This window comes from Vulpes lagopus, chromosome 3, assembly GCF_018345385.1.
Source record: "Vulpes lagopus strain Blue_001 chromosome 3, ASM1834538v1, whole genome shotgun sequence".
NCBI lineage: Eukaryota > Metazoa > Chordata > Mammalia > Carnivora > Canidae > Vulpes > Vulpes lagopus.
This window is the reverse complement of record NC_054826.1, coordinates 104,394,465-104,411,597: the sequence shown is the minus strand read 5'-3', so window position 1 is coordinate 104,411,597 and position 17,133 is coordinate 104,394,465. Positions and strand designations below refer to the sequence as shown.

The 17,133-nt window shown below is 57.8% G+C and overlaps 1 protein-coding gene across 1 annotated transcript; it reads left to right on the top strand.

Moving 5' to 3' along the window:
• The first annotated feature begins 4,240 nt into the window (after positions 1–4,240).
• On the top strand, positions 4,241–16,076 carry MAFK (MAF bZIP transcription factor K). The gene is made up of 3 exons (XM_041749501.1): positions 4,241–4,437; positions 12,398–12,476; positions 13,470–16,076. Exons 2-3 carry the CDS (start codon positions 12,441–12,443, stop codon positions 13,902–13,904), a joined length of 471 nt encoding a protein of 156 aa, XP_041605435.1. The 5' UTR covers positions 4,241–4,437; positions 12,398–12,440; the 3' UTR covers positions 13,905–16,076.
• The last annotated feature ends 1,057 nt before the right edge of the window (positions 16,077–17,133 follow it).

Here is a 17,133-nt window from a genome sequence, read left to right as displayed (position 1 = left end):
ATGAAACTAGAACTGATGATCTAGCCCAGTTTATAGGTATAAAACAATATCTCAAAGACAAGAAACAACACTAGAATCTGATATCCACAAAGACGTATTATTGAAATATATTTTTCTCCCTATAATCATCCTCCATTTCTATCAAAGATAACCATAGTAAGACTAATTCATTTGCAAATTAAGACTAGTTTTAACACACTCAGTCTGATTATTTGTACAAGTGCACAAAAATAGTGATTGATCACATAGGTGCTTGTAGGTCTGTTTTGCTGGAACTTTTCACAAGAAAACTCAGATTGGACTTTCAAGAGCCTGTCCAGACCAAGAAGCCAAGCCAGTTATGTCCTGTTAGGGGAAAAAGATTCTTATTGAACTTATGCAAACATGAATATTGTTAAAAATAAGAATATTTAACAAGAGTTTCCTGAATTCTAGAGAGATCATATGGGGAGAAAAAGAAACACATTTCAACCTCTGTTGCAAAGATCCACTTTACCAAATTGTTGTACACCATAGATAGCTTAAGACAGAGGAGAAATGGGGTCCTTTACACCCAGAAAACAAGACATGAAAGAACTAGCAATGTTGTAAATGTTCTAATTATAGTCATCTCCTTTGGTGTTTTTTTTTTTTAAAGATTTTATTTATTTACTTGAAAGGGGAAGAGGGGGGATTGAGGTGGGCAGAGGCAGAGGGAGAAGCAGACTCCTCATCAAGGAGGGAGCCTGACTTGGGGCTTGACCCCACGACTCTGAGATCATGACCTGAGCTGAAGGCAGACACTTAACCATCTGAACCACCTAGGTGCCCCGTTCAGTGTTTTGTAATTAATTCTTGCTTTGCCTCATCTTGGGTTAGTGGCTTTATGAATCAATTAGTTTTCCATGAAAAGTTTTAGAAGTTCTCACTCAGTTCAGTGCTATGGTCTTGAAGTTATCAGAAGAGCTGCATTCTAGAGTGCTTGTCAGGATCACTCCTGGGAATGTCTTTGAAAAGAAAGCATTTTTGCAAGAACAGTTTTGCAAAAGCATCAGAGTAAAACAATAAGGGTCTGTAAATGGTAACAGACTTAAAGTGGCCATGGTTAAAGATCTGTGAAAGTTCATTATAACACCATTGACAAGGAAGTTTGTTTTTTTCTGTGACATACATTTTAATACAATAACTAGAATTATGACTAATAACATTGTAACAGTACATGTCAGGTTTTCAAGAATCTCATAGAATATCTGGAATGAACATATTATTAACAAAAAATTATACAAACGTAAGCTAAAGGGTTATCATCACTTATTAGACAATGCTTCCCATGTAATGTCATATATCAAATAAGCCTAATTAGTTCGGAATTCCTGTTATAAGGAGAAAGAACAAATCTTTTGAGATCGTCCGGGGTCCTTTTAAAAATCCCAAAGTTAGTTTGAGGTTAAAGAAAAAAACTTCATTTAGAATTTGATTTTTGAGAAGTTTGTCAAAGATATCCAAAGGATATCAAATAGGATCAAATATCAAATAGGATCATAGTTCACTGTGAAAACAGTACATAGTTATCCATTGGCACCAGAGTGATGATTAAAATTTTCAAAGGCAAATACAGAAAGTTACAGAGTTGTAAAAATGACCTTAATTCTTTTAATAGAGAAGACTCAGTTATTTTTCTAGGTAATCAAAGACTTAGTAAAGCACAGGAAAATTATATTCATAAAATACAGAGTTTTTGTTTCGTAGGCAGATTACATCAAAAGTAAAGAAAAACCTTTATTTATAACTTCTGATTAGGGGTATGCCTGAGTGGCTCAGTGGTTAAGCGTCTGCTTTGGGTTCAGGTCATGATTCCAAAGTCCTGGGATCCAGTCCCACATTGCACTCCCCGCAGGGAGCCTGCTTCTCCCTCTCCCTATGTCTCTGCCTCTCTCTGTGTCTCTCATAAATAAATATAATTTCTGATTAGGGGTGGACTGATAACCTAAAATATTTTTGTGACTTTAACAGAGCAAAAAACAAATTCTAATTTTGTACTGGTGTACTTTTGATATTAAAAATCTGTTTTTTTTTTTTTTAATTTTAAGTGGCTCCATGCCCAACATGGGGCTTGAATTCATGACCCAGAGATTAAGAGTCACTCACTCTACTGACTGAGCCAGGCAGACACCCCCTAAAATTCTTTTTTTGGAAGTTAAATAATCCATTCCAATCTTAGACCATTTAACCACACATTAAATTGTTTTTTCAAGATCTTTTCCCACAAACCTCTTGCAATTTTCTGTATCCCTTTAGGTTTTTCCTATCTTTTTCCTTTGTTATTCCAGAATAATCATTTAACTTTAAGACAAAATTACTCTTTTTCCCTTACTAACCCCCCTGAAAACCAAAACTAAAACAAAACAATAATAACAAAACCCGTGTCTTTTATACCTTTTCTTGTTCAAACCCATTAAGGGACAATGGAATGCACTCTGATTGGCACAAGCAGAAGCTGCTAAAAGACAAAAGGAGCACAAAACACAGTTCCAAAAGGGTCTTTACAGGATGGGACACACAGAGAGAATGTTTTATAAAACCCCTCTGGCCATCTGGGCAGGAATGCACAATAAAGGTGGAGAGCTTAGAACACCATAGAGCAGAGCTGAGATCCCAGAGACTCACCCTCAAACTGCAGGGTTGATGAGAAAGTGGTGAGCTGAGTGGGCTCTGTGGGTGCTGAGACCTGTTTGCAGAGCAGCCTTGGAGTCATTGTGTGTGTGTGTGTATGTGTGTGTGGGGGGTGTCCTTTTTTTTTTTTGATCCCACTTCTGACACCATGACATGTGAAGTTCTCATGTACCAGAAGTAAAACAACAAATCAGTAGGACTTACTTACTTAGCTGTGCACACAGCAGAAAGACACTTGGCCAGCCAGGAGCATGCCCACCTGAGCAGAGAATGAGGCTGGGGGCTGTGCTGTCACACAGCAGCCCCCACAGTGAGAGTGTGGTGAACACTCATTGATCATGGTGACTGGTTACCTCAGCAGAAGTTTCCTAAATGAGTGAGAACTGGTTAGTAGTTCTCTCCCCACAACCTTGGAGTGGTTTAGGTTTTGCTTATCATTTCCAGAGGCACAAGCATGGAATGACGTGGGTCACCTCAGCTTTGCAAAAGCAGCTCAGTGAAACTTTGTTCGACTCAACTGTTTGACTCAAGGTTGGTCTCTGTTTGTTGTGGATTATTACAGAGGGGTCCCCTCCACAGACTATCCTCCACCTGGCATGGGACCAGAACGCCCCCTCTGTGACCCAGGGCACTGTTCTGGGCCTGCCTTTGCAACCACGAGCTGGACCTGTTCCCCAGGTCCCTGAACCTGGGAGCCCTTCACACTGAGGCCCTGGGCCAAAGCTGTTCATCATCATTCCTATAGAAGAGAAATAATTCTCTTTGACCATTTTTTAAAAAAGATTTTATTTATTCATCCATGAGAGACACACAGATAGAGGCAGAGACATAGGCAGAGGGAGAAGCAGGCTACCTGCAGGGACCCCAGTGTGAAACTCCATCGCAGGTCCCCAGAGACCATGACCTGAGCCGAAGGCAGACCCTCAACCTCTGAACCGCCCAGGCGTCGTTCTTTACCCATTTCTTGACCAAAAAAGAGAAATCAAAGGACAGATGGGGATGTCCATGGCGGGGACGGGGGCAATGCCAGTTGGCCCTTCCTCACTGGCAGGGCATGGTACAAGGAGGTTGCCCTCCCCGATTAGACCCCACGACCCTGGCCTCTGGCAGTAGCGTCTAGCGCACTGTCCCCCAGGACGAGAACTCCAGCTGGATTCCCAGGTGGAGCCCCCTGCCCCCAAGCTGGGCTCCCGCTGGGACCACCCCTGGGCCGGCGGAGTCTCCCGAGGGTCCAATGGGGCTGAGGGGGTGCGCGCGAGGCCGGCTGGGAGAGGCGAGCAGCGCGGCCGGCGCGCACGGTGGTGGGAAACGGGGGAGCTCTTGGCTCAGCTCCCTCACCGGGGACGGCCGCCACCGCGCGGGGCGCGCGGCACCTGCGCGCACAGGTGCAGCCCTCGGCGGCGCTCGGCGGGCGCTGGGCGGGCGCTGGGCGGGCGCTGGAGCGGCGGGCCGCGGCGGGAGGGGGCGGGGCCGGGCCGTGGGCGGTGGGCGGGGCCGGGCCCGCGAGCGGCGGGCGGCGGGGGGCGGGGCCGGGCGGCGGCGCGCAGTGGGCGGGGCGGCGTGACGCGCGCCGACGCCGATCCCGGAAGCGGTGTCAGATGCTGGGGAGCCGGGCGGGCGGGCTGGCGGCGGGCGGCGGGGGGGACTTGTTGTTCTTCGCGAAGTCGGAGCCCCAGCGCGCGGCGGAGGCGGCGGCCGAGGGGAGCGCGAGAGTGAGCGCGAGCGCGAGGAGAGCGCGTGCCCGCGAGGAGCCGCCGCGCGCCCGCGCCCCCCGCGCGACGCCAGGTGAGGAGCGGCCGGGCCGGGCCGGGCCGAGTGGGCCGGGGCCGGGGCCGGGGCCGGGCCGGGGCCGGGGCCGGGCCGGCCGGAGGCGGGCCGGGGGCGGGCGGGGCCGCGCGCCGCTGAGTCACGGCGGCCTCGGCGCGGCCGCGAAGTTGGGCGGGACCCCGAGACCCCGGCCCGCGCACCTGCCGTCAGGTGCCGCGCGGGCCGGGACGCCTGCCCCTGGGGCCCCGGAGCGCTCTCCCGATCCCCGGGCCGCCCCGAGCCCGAGCCCGAGCGGGAGGCTGGGGGCCCCGCGGGGGGGAGCCCGGGGCGTGCGGGCGGGCCCGGCGCTCCGCGTCCAGCCCTCTCCGCCGGCGGTGCCTTGGGCCCCGAGATCCGCTCGGAGGCGGGAAGGCGGGGGCGAAAATACAGGCCACGTGCAGGGGAGCGCGTGGTGGCGCGGGGCCGACCCGGCCGGTGCCGCCCTGCCAGGCGGGGGCTGCCCACCCGCGCTGGGGGCGGGGGCGACAGGACGGGGGGACTCATGACCGCTGTCACGTTCGGAGCAGCTGACCTGCCAGGGGATCCCCGGAGGCAGGCCTTGGGGTGGGAGCTCTGCGTGGGGAGGGGGACACTTCCCCCAAACCCCGCGGCCTCACCTTCCTCGTCTGCGAATGGGGGTCTCCGTCCCTCCCAGGTCCGCCTACCCGCGTCCACTGCCCCCGCCCCCGCCCCCGCCCCGGGAACCTCGGAGGGCTACGGGGTGGGGGAGGGTCCCCCCTACCTGGGTCTACCTTAGGCAGAGCTGATGGCTTTGCCTTGGGCGTCTCGTGCTGTTGTGGCCAGCCACGTGCTGTGGGGTGCTTTCACAAAGCAGAACACAGCCGTGGAGCGTTGATGTTTTGGGGTGCTGGAAGTTCCCTGCTCTGTTCTGCGTTGATGATTATGCTCTTGTTTACGTTTCCCGCTGCTCTCTGGTCGGGCAGCCCTGCTTCCCCGCTGGATGGTTAGTGCGGAAGATCCCTACACGCAGATGGGGTCCGTGGCTTCCTGGGTCGGTGTGACTTGGACGCCCTCCCCTCCCCCCCTCCCCTCCCCTTTATGGGCACTGGAGATTTTGCTGTTACAGCCCTCCCAGCACAGGTATATCTCGGCAGAGTGCCGCTCTCCACCGTGTGCGCTGGGCCTCTCCAAGCACCGTGCCTTCTGGGATGGGGCTCCTTAAAGAGTGTCTGTCCACTCGGGTGGGAGGGGTCTGAGAAGTGGAAGGTGGGCTGTGCGCGTGGGTGAGGCACACCTAAACCTCTCTTGCGTTGTGGGTAGTTGACATCTTTTGCAGAACTTCCCTCAGGAGGTAAGTAACCCAGTAGCAGTGTTTTGAGTTTGAGCTGGGGGGAGGGGGGGAGGAGGGAGGTCTGCTTTTAGAACTTAACCCCTGTCCTCCTGTGGTTCCAAAATAAAGTTTACTGACCCAGGAACACAAAGCAAGACTTCTCTTTGGAGTGCCTTTGCGTCTGTGTTTGAGCATAGCTGGACTTTAAGGGATGTGGTCCAAGTTCAGCCCCACTCACTTTCAAGGTGGTTGCTAAAAATGGGAGTCGAATTGGGGCTACTGGGGAAGTCACTGCTGTGGCTTGCTTCGTTCCAGCCCTGTCTCCAGGGCCCAGCAGGGCTGCAGTGAGGTGGCTTTCCCAACCCACCTTCGTCCGCCCAAGTGTCTGCTGCCCCACACGCGGGCTCTCTTGGAGCTCCAATAGCTGGAGAGTCTGTTTACTGTCTCAGGAGCCGAGCAGAAGGCCTGCCTGGTCCCGAGTCTAAAGGTTTCTGGAGTGGACTTTCTGGCTTTAGGGTCCAGTCCACACGGGAAATGGAACCCGGGCAGCTGTGAGCGTTCTCTGTGTGGCTGCTCCTCAGAGCAGTAAACAGTGACTCACCCTCCCCTCTGCTCCCCGCCTCCCTGCTCCCTGCCGATGGAAGATGCATTGCTCCCGTGTTTACTTTTGCTTTTTGTAAGTCCCAGACTCGTCATGTTTCCTCTTTCTTGCAGTTTCAGGAAATTGAAAGTGTTGTCTTAAAATCATAGAACTTTAGAACAGGTAGAGATACATGGTAGGGATCATGCAGTCCACGCCCCACCCTCACCCCCTCCCGCTTAGATGAGGACCCCAAGCCTGAAGCCTCCTCACCTGGCCTATAGCGCCAGAGTCTGACACCCGGGGTCTGGGGTAGCACCCTGCCTGCTTCTCTGTGTCACGTGGGCTGCCCTGGACGAGGGGTGCCCCAGAGCCCCCTCCCTTCAGTGCACTGCTCATGTGTGGTTAGGCAGCATGCCTCTCACTTGCTGGAAGTTGAGGGGAACAGGTGTAGTTAAGAACATCCCCTGCTCTCCTTCCAGCGAGGGGAGCAAGCCTCGGACAGAGAGACCAGGACCAAGTCTTGGGCTCAGCCCTTGATTTATGCTCACCAGAGGGTGCCCGCCTGCCACAGGGAGGGCAGGAGGGGGCTTTCTGGTGCAGTAGGGGTTGAGGGAGGAGGGCAGGAGCACTGATTGTGGGGGCCCTAGAAGGCAGAGCTGGAGGCCTGGAAGGCGACAGGTAGCCAGGGAGCAAGGGGCTCAGGAGGGCCTTTGGGCAGGTGGTTCTTCTTCCTATCCTGGGGCCTACATTGGAGGGACCAAGGTCCAGATGGAAGAAGCCGAGGCCTGAGCCAGGTGCTGCTGGAGGGCTGGAGCATCTGCAAGGAGGCAGGCTGAGGCCAGCAGGTGGATGTGGAAGGAGCAGTGAGGCCTTGGGGACATGAATTGCATGCTGGGACATCACCTGAGCTGGAGACTGGGAAGCAGGGCAGGTGTGGGGACAGGGTGCATCTCTGGGGCTTGTCGGACACACTGGCTCTTTAACCTTGGCTGGACATGGAGGTTGGGGCTGGTTGACCCCCTGGGCAGCTGTGGAGCGAACAGAAGCGCAGAGGGGAGCCTGGAGACAGGACGACCACCCAGAGGGGTACCAGGGCAGCGAGGGGCCAGGGCGTGGTCCAGGAGGCGAGGCATTCGGCCTGCTGTCAGCTTAGCAGCCGCCTGAGTCACCTCTGGACAGAGCCAGGATGACACAGCTTCCTCAAACTGCAAACGCAAGGTGACCAGACGTCCTCCGAGCCAGGCAGACAGTCATGTCTTGCCGGAGGGCGGCCAGCCAGGGCCAGCCTGCAGGCTGGGTGTGGGCCGGGCTGGTGGGGTGCACCCCACATTGAGGGGAGTCCAGCGGGAGGTGTGCACCCTCCTGGTCCTGGGACCCATCTTCAGTTGGTTGAGGCATCTGCTTGGGGGGCAAGCTGGCTGTGTTAACCTGTGTTCATGGGACAGTTGACTCCTGTCCCCCACTGTGCAGCTGGGAGCTTAGCTTTGGGCCCCCTGTGGGAAGGGTCCCAGCCCTCCAGGACACAGGCAGTCACGTCACGGTGACTTCGGGCTTTGGGGTTTGCAGCCACCCAGGGAGTCAGGTGCTGTTTTGCTGCTCAGAGTGGAGATCTGCTCGAGGACAGAACCCCTTTCCTCCCTCCCTGGACCTGACAGCCACAGAGCCCTGGGAACACAGGCTCAGAACAGCTGGGGTGCTGAATGGGGGCAGGCACGAGGAGTGGCAGTAGCCTTCACTCCACACTGAGCAGGAGCAAGTGTTTTGAGACCCCACTCTGCTGGAGGCCAGAGATTCGGCTTCCTGCACATGAGGCTTACGGTGTAGGTGGGTCTCACCAAGGGGAGCATTAGAACCCTGTGAGACTCCAAAGCCCCAGGCCATTGTGCCCATTAGCCACCCGGCTTTACTGGTGGAGCAAACGTTCCCCTGGGGCCCTGAATCTGGGTCCAGTGCAGAAAGGGCCAGAGCACCCTGGGGCCAGCCTGGACTGCAGTCGCCCCAGGTGAGCAGAATGGGACAGTGGGCAAGCAGTAGACATATGCTGGGGGCATGGAGGGTCTGAGGCCCTGGCCTCCAGCTCACCTGCCCCTGGAAGGGCTGTCCTGGACTGTTGAACCTGGACGACCTGCCTATTCTTGGTGGGGCCCAGAAGGGAGGGCAGGCTCTGGCTCCCTAACTTGTTCCAAACTGCCATCCCCAGACTTGACGTACATCTAGGCTGCTGGTATGTCTGTTTTTGTTTGTTTTAAGGGCAAACGGTCTTTCCCTGGACTTTGTGTAGATAGACACGAGAATAGAGTTTCCGGCTTTGGGTTGAAGACTAAGCTCTTCAGTTAGAAAAGCAGTCACCGGAAAGGTGTTCCAAATTATAATACAGCGCAGCCCTCCTTGACCAGCAGCGTCTCAAGGGCTGCGGGACATGGGCGTCCTTACCCTCACTTGCTGGGCAGGCATGCGCGCCACAGAGGTTCAGACCCGCCTCCCGGGATCCCTGCCTGGCTCTGGCCATTGGGCTGCTCAGGTGACTTTACTGGAATTCAGAAAAGCCTGTGGAGAGAGATGAGCACTCCATCCACTCATGGCGGGTTTTGTTAGTTAGCAGTGACGGGAGATGATGGCCGGAGTGTCATCCTGTGCAGCTGTCGGAGAGTCGTGGGGTGGTCCTGGTCCTGACCTGTTGCTGGTGCGGTGGCACTGGTATCGAGCCTGCTGTGGAAAGGAAGGAGGGCCACCTCACCAGCGCTCCGCCCGGCCTGGCCCTGAGGCCTGGCCTATCAGGGCCGAGGTCTCTAACTCTGGCTGGGGTCCAGCCCAAGACCAGAACACAGTCCCTCCTGCGCTCTGGTGGCCATGAGGTTGCCTGAGGTTCAGTCATTTATAAATACATGTTTTAGGGCAGTTGTTTTAAAATCAGTTGTTTTACAAACTTGCACAGGTATGAAACCTCTCTCTGAACCTATTGCCAAAAGCAAACTATTAGGGGTTTTTTTGCCTTTTGTGTTTGAAGTGACTTTAGTTCACTACTGCATATATGTTGTATAGCTTGGCAGAGGGGAGTGATGGTGCTTTGTCTGTATACTGAACTCACGAAAGCAGGGCAGTGCCTGGCCAGCCCTGTGCTCCTGGATCTGGGTCCCTGGCACTGTGGCCCTGAGGCTGTGAGGTGCCTCTGGGGGCAGACTACTGGGTGCTGGCAGGGCAGGCAGACAGTTGTGCTTTCCAGCAGCTGGAGGAGACTTCCAGTCGAGCGGGTGCCTCAGGAGGGGGCGGAGGCCAAGATTTGGTCCTCCTGAGGCAGTGGGGTTGTGTCTGCGAGCAGAAGGCCCTGGACAGTGTTTGCCCTTACCTGGGACTTGCCCACCTGTCCCCAAGTCTCTGGCTTCTCAGGGGTTTCCTGGTATGGACCCTAGCCCCCTGGGGGTTGAATGGAGCCCCCAATCTCCTTGGCGTCCCCCACTCGGCCCAACTGAGGCCTCAGCGAGCTGGACAGAAGCCTGGGACCCCTGGTTCCGATCCCCTCATTTTCAGAAAAAGAGCCTGAGACCTACAGAGAGAAGAGCTTTACTGGGTTTCCCCCCAACCTTGTCTCAAGGCGATGATCACCTCCGCGTGTACTCTCCCGTTGAACAGGTGGTCTGAAACCAGCAGGGAGTCCCCAGGGGTCAGACCGCAGCGTGGCACCATCCCACAGAGAGGCGTCCCTTCTTGCTTGGACCCCAGGTGGGCTCGGGGCCACTCTTCTCCCACCTCTGCTGAGGCGCTCATCTGTATCCTGTTCCCAGAAGGCCAGGGAGGTGGGCGGGTGGGTTCAGAGCTGGTAGACATGGGGCTTTGCCCAGGTGACCTTGACCTTGCAGACAGCCAAGGGACCCTGAGGGGGCCTGTGCAGACAGAGAGGAGGGGCCGAGCCCTTGGAGCGCCGTGGCCCAGTCCTGTGCCCATCCTGGTTACCTGGACATCCCACCTTGCCTGTCATGGAGGGCAGGTCCCCAGAGGAGGTGTACCTGCCCTGACCAAAGCCCTGTGTGGCCCTGGGTGCTGGCTGAGCTGGCCCCTCACTGATGGTGAGGGAGAGAAGCCCCTGCTGGTCGGGGTCTGAGAGGAGGTCCCTCCTTTTCTGGGGCCTCCCTTTTCTCATCAGGCAGGCTGGGCGGTCCGTGCAGGGTGGGAGGGCTTTAGGTCTGTGGGAATGTGAGCTCCTCACTCTGTAAACAGCTGTGACTCACCGCACAGCTATGCCCTGGCGGCTCCAGGCCCTTGTGCGCTGACGTGTGCTGGAATGGCACCCGGCCACCCCTCCTGTGCCCGTGGAAAAGTTTCTCATGGCTCTCCCAGCTGCCTGGCTTCTGCTGGCCCTCCAGGTGGCTTCTCTAGCTCGGCTTTGACCCCAGCACCTGGAGGGAGGGACACTCGTTGTGCCCCCCCCCAACACCACAGATACTGGGGGTCAGGCTGCTGTCAGGAAGCAGCTCCTGTGTCCCTGCCGGGATCACCCATCCTGCTGTGTCTGCGTATCTGTTTCATGCACACGTGTGGGGGGTGCGGAGGAGCCCGGTGCCCCCAAGGGTGTGCCTGGTCTCAGCCCTGCTGCTGTTCTGCTCTCCATCATCCATTATTAGTGCCCGGGAGAGTGGCTGTGTTGCCAGGGCTGACTGGGGGTCCAGTGGCCTGGGTGCTGAGACCCTCTGGGAGCAGCAGGCAGGAGCAGTGGGGGGACAGGTCTAGGCTGTGCTGCACTCGGGGTCCCAGGGCCATGCGTGAAGGAAGGCGGGGTGGAGTCACCCACCGAGTCCCACTCGCCCTGGAGATGGAGGCTTTGGTGCGGCTCCTTCTCTGGGGCCTGCCCCCTCCCCCGCCATGCATTTTTCTCATGTTCTCTTTGCTCAGTTCACTTTACCTGGCGTTTGGAATGTGGACCCTGGTCCCTAACCCAGCAACAGAGTGTGCTGGCAACTCTAGAACCCCTTCCCCTCATCCTCCCCAGCCAGCCGCCAGGGCACACGGGTTTGTTTACTGTCCCACAACCTGTGATGTCTGCACCCGCCTGCCCAAAGCCATTGTTGCTGTGGGCTTCTCTGTTTCCATGACGACCATCAAGGGTTGGCTACTTCCCAAGGTCGCCATGGCAACTATCAGAGGGGAATCATGCTTGGGATGCTTTGGCTGGCTTTTTCATGAATGATTAGAATGTGTGACACAATGCAGACGCGAAAACTAGAAGGGCGGGCAGCGGTGGGGGCTGGCGGGCGCCGGGGAGGACTCCCGCCAGACAGTCGATGAGCTCGTGCGGTGGCAGCTCCCCACCTCCTGGATCCTGCCCTGGCCAGTGTAGGGAGCCCCCGCCCACCTCATGGGCTTCAGGTCATGGCTGTAGGGCAGCCCAGGTGGGGGTGGTGATGCCACAGCTGCAGTGCTCTCTGCGGAGGTAGGTCTGCTAGGGAGGGCGGGGCCCCGGCGGGTGGGGGCTCCACCCGTCCCTTGGGGTGTGCTCCCCGAAGGAGCCCTTCCTCTCTGGAGCCAGGCTAGGTCAGGGGTACTGGGGGCTCTTGCCAGGGCAGGGTGCCATCCTGGGGGCAGCAGTGCCCTTCAGGTGCTGGGTGTGGCTGTTCCCTGGTGGGAGCTTTGCTGCTGCGCACTTTGGCCCTTAAACGTGCAACCTGTGCATGGTGGGTGCAAGCGTCTCAGCTCAGAGGGAGTGAGGACAGGAAGCAACAGCTGCTCTGGTGCCCCCCACCCCCACCCCTGGCAGCATAGGCCTGGTGGGCAGGGGCGGCACAGGACAGCCGTGTAGCTGCCAGGCGCTGGGCCAAGGTGGGTCTGGGTGACTTGGTGGTCTGATGCTGGAGTGGGGGGTGTGGCCAGGATGCCGACCCTTCGGCAAGCCCCTCAGGCCTGGCTGGCTCCCATCTTTTGGGGTGACTCGGAACGAGGAGCTGAGCCTCCTTGGAGCATCTATACGGTGGGGATGTCCCCACCTCGGGTCACTTATGACGACAGCAGGTCCCATCCCCAGCCTGGCCAGAACCTAACCTTGCTCACTTTTGTGTTCTTATGTGATCTTGTAGTTCCAATTTCCAAGGCCTTCTGTTCGGGTGACGTGCCCAGGTTATGACGACTAATCCCAAACCAAACAAGGGGTTAAAGGTAAGTGGGACTAGGGGTGAGCAGACCCTGTTTCTGTCCTGGCTCAGACCCCAGCAGCCCCTCTTTCCCAGGATTGCCCTGAGTGTGAGGAAGGAAGTCCCACCCCCTGGAATAGAGTGTGTTTGTGGGGGCTGTTGGCTAGAGGAGATGTCGCAGAGCGGTGGTGACAGAATTGAGGGTTGTGGCCATGGGAGATGCCAGCTCTGACATCCGGGGGATCACTCCTTGGGAGGGTGAGGTGTAGGAGCGGATCCCCGGATCTCTGTTGGCTTGGATGTCATCACCCCGGCACCCGGGCGTGGGCAGTGTGGCCTCCATCCCCTAGAACCCCTGGCAAGGCAGCACGTGTGAATGGTGATGCTCCAGCTCCCAGGGCCTGGCTCCGACTGTGCGCAGTGTGTGCTGCCTCCCAGGCCCACCCAGCTTCTGAGGCCGGTAGCCTGTGCTCTTGGTTGGCTGTCTCATCCTGGGAGCAGAGCTGGGTCTGGCACGAGAGGGAACTCTGAGCATTTGTGGTGAGCCGTGCACACCCACACCCCTTTTGAGGTCCCACTAGGTCGGAGGGGTGTGGAAGGATGGGCTGCCGTGCCTTCCTGCCCCTCACCTGCCTGTGTCCATCCCACCCCCCGGCACTGGAGCTTCACAGAGGGCGGCATGCACGTGGGCCATGGCCTTGCAGGGTCTGGGTAGCCAGTGGGAACCAGGTGAGGGTCAGGTGTAGCCAGTGACCCCCATCAGAGAGCCACCTGCATTCTGTGTGTGTGGTGTCAGGTGACCCCACAGGGACCACCCCCAATCCATGATGGAGGAGTGAAGGCCAGCCTGGGCGGCAGAGGCAGTGCTGCCAGGTTTTTCTGCTGCCCGGAACCAGGTTTTGTCCCAGCGTAGACACACTGAGCCAGCTCTGGGGGCCCGCTGTGGCAAGTCCTTCCTGCTGCCCCCCTACGGCACCCCCGTGTCCCTGTGCTGACCCCTGTGCTGTGGCCCCTGCAGGTCAAGAAGGAGGCGGGCGAGAACGCCCCGGTGCTCAGCGATGACGAGCTGGTGTCCATGTCGGTGCGGGAGCTGAACCAGCACCTGCGAGGCCTCACCAAGGAGGAGGTGGTCCGCCTGAAGCAGCGCCGGCGCACGCTCAAGAACCGCGGTTACGCCGCCAGCTGCCGCATCAAGCGCGTGACGCAGAAGGAGGAGCTGGAGCGGCAGCGGGTGGAGTTGCAGCAGGAAGTGGAGAAGCTGGCTCGAGAGAACAGCAGCATGAAGCTGGAGCTTGACGCGCTGCGCTCCAAGTACGAGGCCCTGCAGACCTTCGCCCGCACCGTGGCCCGCGGGCCTGTCACCCCCACCAAGGTGGCCACCACCAGCGTCATCACCATCGTCAAGTCTGCCGAGATTTCCTCCACCTCCGTGCCCTTCTCAGCTGCCTCCTAGTGCCTGACCGGGGGTTGGGCCTTGGGGTGCAGCAGCCCGGGTGCTGGGTGGGCGGGCGGACGGGTGGTGGGCATCCCTCTCATGCCCATCAGCGGTTCCCCTGGGGAGCAGAACCCCTAACACCTGAGCCCAAGTAGAGACTCGTGGCGGGGACGAGGGTGCTGGCTAAAGATGGGGTCTTGTGAGACCGTGTGCTGCACGCCTTCCCACATGCGCACACATGCACACACGCACACATGCACCCACCTGGCCTTCCTCTGGGCCCTGCCAGCTCTCTCCAGACTGTCCTTTTCCAGGGGTGTGCGTCTTGTGCCACTGGGAGTCGGGGTGTATGGAGGGAAGGTCCACAAGGTTCCTGGCCCCGTGGCCCTGATGGCAGGCCCTCTGTCTTCCACTGCCCCCAGGAGTGGCCTGCTATCATCCACCAGCTGGTGCAGGAACCCCCTCGCTGCCCTGACTGAGCTCTGGTGCTCTAGGAGGAACCATTTGTCCCTGGTGACAAAAAGCACCATGACAGTGCTCTAGCCTTACCGGAGATGAAGGGAGGGCTGCCTGAGAGGCTGTGTGTGTGTGTGCCCCAGGACAGGCCTGCCATCACACCAGCCGTCACACCAGCACGCCAGCAGCACAAGGGCTGCAGGAGAGCGGCTTGGTGTGGCCTGTCACGTGTACCAGATTTCCGTGGGGGTTGCTGGCTTTCCCTCTGTTGGAGGGACCCCAGGGAGGTCCCCACTGAGGAGTAGTAGCTGCTGGGCGGGGAGCAGCCAGCTGGGGAAGGTGGAGCAGGTGCAGGAAGGGGTGGCGGGGTCTGGGGGTGGACGCGCAGGGGTTCTGTGTGGAATGGGGTGAGGTTGGCAGGGTCCTCGAGGGCAGGCTGTGGTTCTGCAGGAGGGGCTGGATGGTGTGACAAGGGAGTTGACACAGGCATGGGGCCACCTCCCAAGGACCTGGGTGGTGTGTTGGTACAGGGGACAAGGGGACACAGCCACCTTGGTGCTTCATCCTTACCTGGAACCTTCACCTGCTCTTTCTCCCCCCCTTGGCACCCCTCATGACCTTGGTGATCCCTGCTGGGGCTTCCCTCCCCTGCAAACCTCCTCCATTGATCATGGCTTCTGTGCTCCAAACTTGGACCGCCCCTTCCTGCCCCTGCTGGAGCGATGCCAGGGCTGCGGGGTTTGGGGGTGGTCGGTGAGTTCAAGCTCCCAGCTTCCTCCTGGCCCCGCCACCCACCACCTCCCGGAGGAAGAGGACATGTGGCCCCAACGGCTGCATCCTCCTCCTGTGTCTGCTGTCAGGGGCGGCCGGAAGACGTCTGGGGCTCTGCAGCAGCATTGCCTTGCGGCCTTGGCTTGGCCTTGTCCTGGGGGAGGGTGAAGGGTCTTGGGCATGCTGGATCCTGACAGAGCAAAAGGCCCAGTGTATTTAAAAAAAAAAAAAAAAAAGCTGTCAATACCATAGCCATGGTAGGTAATCCACATTGGATATCAATAAGGACCATGGGGAAATATTTAAAAGAGAGAAAAGTATATATATATATAAAATTATATACACATTTTATCGTACAGATTTTTCGTAACTTTTTTCCTGTTTTTACTGTAAATCCCTGATAGAGCAGAGCTGCAGTTTGGGTCGGGTGGGGGTGGGAGCCGATCACCCCCACCCCGGCTGCCCGCTGCTCCCCTCCACATCCCGCCTGCCCTGGGGCCCCCTGTGTGCCCGCTCCCTGGGGGGCTGGGGGCCAGAGACGGAAGACCGGAGCATTCTCGCGCTTTTCCTTTCAGCTCACTGAGATTCCATTGTCACACGTTTAATATATGGATTTTTTTTTATTTAAGAGAAAAGGCAAGGACCTCTGTCCCTTGGGTTTGTCCCCTTGTCTCCTGTGCTTCAGACACACGGGTCCTTCCCGAGGGGGGCAGTGCCTTCATCCATCTGGGTGACAGGGCCTCCTGTGTCCTCGCCTCCGTTGCTCGGCTGTTCCATTTCAATATTTATTTTTGTGCTGCTTTTATGGTATAAATTATTGAGAAGAGACCCCACGTTGTGGTCCTTGTCCGTTTGACACGTGCCCTGCGCCTGCCCTGTCCCCTCACAGCCACCACCTAATTTATTGCTGTACATCTCTGCTGTGATGCTTTTGTACCTTTGCAATAAAGTCTTCTGGTTTCAGACCCGCCTGGTTTTGTGACTGGGGCTTTGGGTCAAGTCCCTGAGTGTGTGTGGGGGGGGGGCGTTGGATGTGCTAGGCCACTGCACCCCCCCTGCCCGTGTCCCGGCCCCCTGACACCATCCTCACCTGCGGTGGGTCTCCTAGGTTTGGAGGGGGGTTGTCCATCAGGACAGCCTTGGGATGGGGAGGGGGTCAGGCAGGTGGACGTGGCTGAGCTGGCCTTCTGAATGGTGGGCGTGATTCCCGAGTGTCCCGTCTGCCCTGACCAGGAGCCCCTGGCCCTTGAATGCGGATTGCTCCCCCCACCCCCCGGGTGGTATGTGGCCAAGTCTCAGGTCAGGTCTTGCAGGAGGTGGGAGGAGGGAGAGGGAAGGTTGATCTGGGGTGAATGAGATGCCTAAAGTAAGGGGGCGCTCCTGGAAGCCAGAGCCGAGGGCCTTCCCCACCTACCATCCCTTCAAGGGGCAGATGGGTCAGCCTCTGAAGGATGGGCTTGCAGATGAGGTCTCACGGTTTCCAAGACCTGCTGGCCCTCCTGGCCCACCTCTGCCTAAGCTGATGGGATGGCCCCCGCCCTCCCTGTCCCTGTGGGGCAGGGTGGGGGGGCTTCAGTACCAGGACCACTCCTGTCCTTGCTGTCCCTGATGGGCAGGAGAGGGGGGGCTTCAGTGGGTGGCGAGCTCTGGGACACCTGTCTCCCGCCTTCCAATCCACAGGTCCCTTGTGTGCAGTCCTGGGAGCAGACTGGCAGCATGGCAGGGTCACCCGGGCCCCCAGCTAAGCCAGACCTCCCCGAAGCCAGGCCTGCTCCACCTGCGAGAGCCCCGCATGGTGGCCCAGTGCCTGGGGCTGGCAGCTAGCCCGCAGGCGTGAGCTCGGGGAGGCATGGCCTCCAGCCTGTCAGGGCCCCTCTGCCCTGCCCCGGCCGTCCACCCCTCTCGGGGCTGCCTCCTTGGGTGCGGATTGCTGGGGCCATTTCCCAGATGAGAGCACGGGGACCTGCCTACCCTACCACTCCTGGCCCCCAGAACTGAGAGCCCACCTTGTCACCATCAA